The following is a 1,723-nucleotide window of genomic DNA, read 5'->3' as shown; positions in this document are numbered from 1 at the left end:
AAACCGATCTACACATTACAGGGGTGTGGCAACTTGATAAAAAACCGATCTACACACCAAAAAGTCGCGGAAACTTGACAAAATCGGGCTAGTCAACCAGATCTACACATCACAAAGTCGCCGGAACTCGATAAAACCCTGCCGGTAACCCTTCCCCACAACAGACATCATATTGCTTTTGCACAAACTAAGCGACCTACGCACCTTTCACCCGAAATCTCAGAGAAACCATCACTGACCTTTGACGGCAGCGCGCGTACGTCTAGGTCGTGCAGGAGCACACCGGCGAGTGTGCGACGTGTGAGGTGGGCGGGAACGGCTGCTCGGGGTTTACGCACGCCCGCCCTGACCGCCAGCGTGAACGACGCGTCGGCTATGCTTTCAAGTCCCAGCCTGTTACGCGGAAAACCAACGTGACCGATGTATTCATTTGTATTTACTCAATATATTTATTTTATTCGTTTATTTATTCATTTAGAAAGTTTTGACTAGAGAAATCTCCATTTCAGTGCACAATACTGTTTCTTTTAGGCGCCTTGAAATCTTTAAAACAAACCTATGATTCATATTATTGTCTAATTCACTTTTAACTCAACATCACCTTCATGTAGGTGAATAATAAACTGTGAATGAAACTTCAATTTGTTACAGCGCATGTTTAACATAATTAAATGTGAACAATATGCTGATACACAGCATAAATTGAGAGAGGGGGGACCAAGAGAGGGAGAGAAGGAGGGAGAGAGAGGGAGGGAAGGAGAGACGGAGAGAAAAGGAGAAAAACAGAGAAATAGAGAGAGAGAGAGAGAGAGACAGAATGAAAAAAAGAGGGGAAATAAACAGACAGATCAAAACTTCTAGGAACAAGTACAGCAGAGGGTGATATAATTGATATTACCTTTGTATGAGAGCATTAACTTCCTTCTCAGGATTAGGGCAGGACATCTGAAAGGCATCACCAGGTTCATACTCCCAATTGAGATCCTGGAAGAATGTAAATATATACAAATCATCACTAATTATCAGTACATCACTAAATATGATAAATCAAGAATAATTAGATAGGATGATATGCCTGTCATGGTCATGATAAAAAATGTGTCCGTGCGTGCGTGCGCGTGCGTGTTGCTGTAGCCGTTTACATGATGCACTTGAGTAAACCTGGATCATTTCCAGTAGCAGATGCACGTACCCACGTTAATTGAATACATGCAATACTCACGATACTCAAGTTAACAACTTAGTAAACAACTGCTATGGAATTGCGAATCGTCTGTTTCTTTTGTTTTTTAATAAAACTATGCTACTAATTAATATAAATTTTAGCAAGAGCGTATTAAGGAGACAGCGGTGACTGCTGAAACCATGTTGCAGTATTAGTCGAATTAAGAAACTTTGCCCATTTTGTTTTGACGATTCTTGGCGGTAGTATTGATCAGCAGTCCTACCTTACTAATATAAAACAAACCGCTTGTCCCTACGATGCTCCTACGCTGAGATAATGAGTGGTAAAAATGTGGTATTTTTGCCGAAAACCGACTCGAGATCCCGGTTGGCTGCGACCCTCTCTCGTTTTGTGGCCAGTACGTTGCTTCCGGTCGCCGCTGTGTAGCGCCATGGTAGCGCCGACTCATTACGTCAGTACTACAGAGATTACTACATCCAGCGTGAGGTGGGCACAGGTGGGGGTCATCACTATGGCAATCAATAACAGACGTCATTC

The 1,723-nt window shown here is 42.8% G+C and overlaps 1 protein-coding gene across 1 annotated transcript in view; it reads right to left on the bottom strand.

Moving 5' to 3' along the window:
• Positions 1-1,723, bottom strand: part of LOC106816346 (methionine synthase reductase-like) — a gene marked incomplete at its 5' end in the record, with an annotated part of 7,530 nt that overhangs the window by 4,153 nt on the left and 1,654 nt on the right. The window contains 2 exons of the mRNA XM_014820923.1: positions 205-393; positions 899-984. Coding sequence (XP_014676409.1) covers positions 205-393; positions 899-984 — 275 coding nt within the window. The remainder of the gene's footprint in view (positions 1-204; positions 394-898; positions 985-1,723) is intronic.

Source organism: Priapulus caudatus, unplaced genomic scaffold (genome assembly GCF_000485595.1).
Source record: "Priapulus caudatus unplaced genomic scaffold, Priapulus_caudatus-5.0.1 Scaffold1355, whole genome shotgun sequence".
Classification (NCBI taxonomy): domain Eukaryota; kingdom Metazoa; phylum Priapulida; class Priapulimorpha; order Priapulimorphida; family Priapulidae; genus Priapulus; species Priapulus caudatus.
This window is presented reverse-complemented; position numbering and strand designations above follow the sequence as displayed.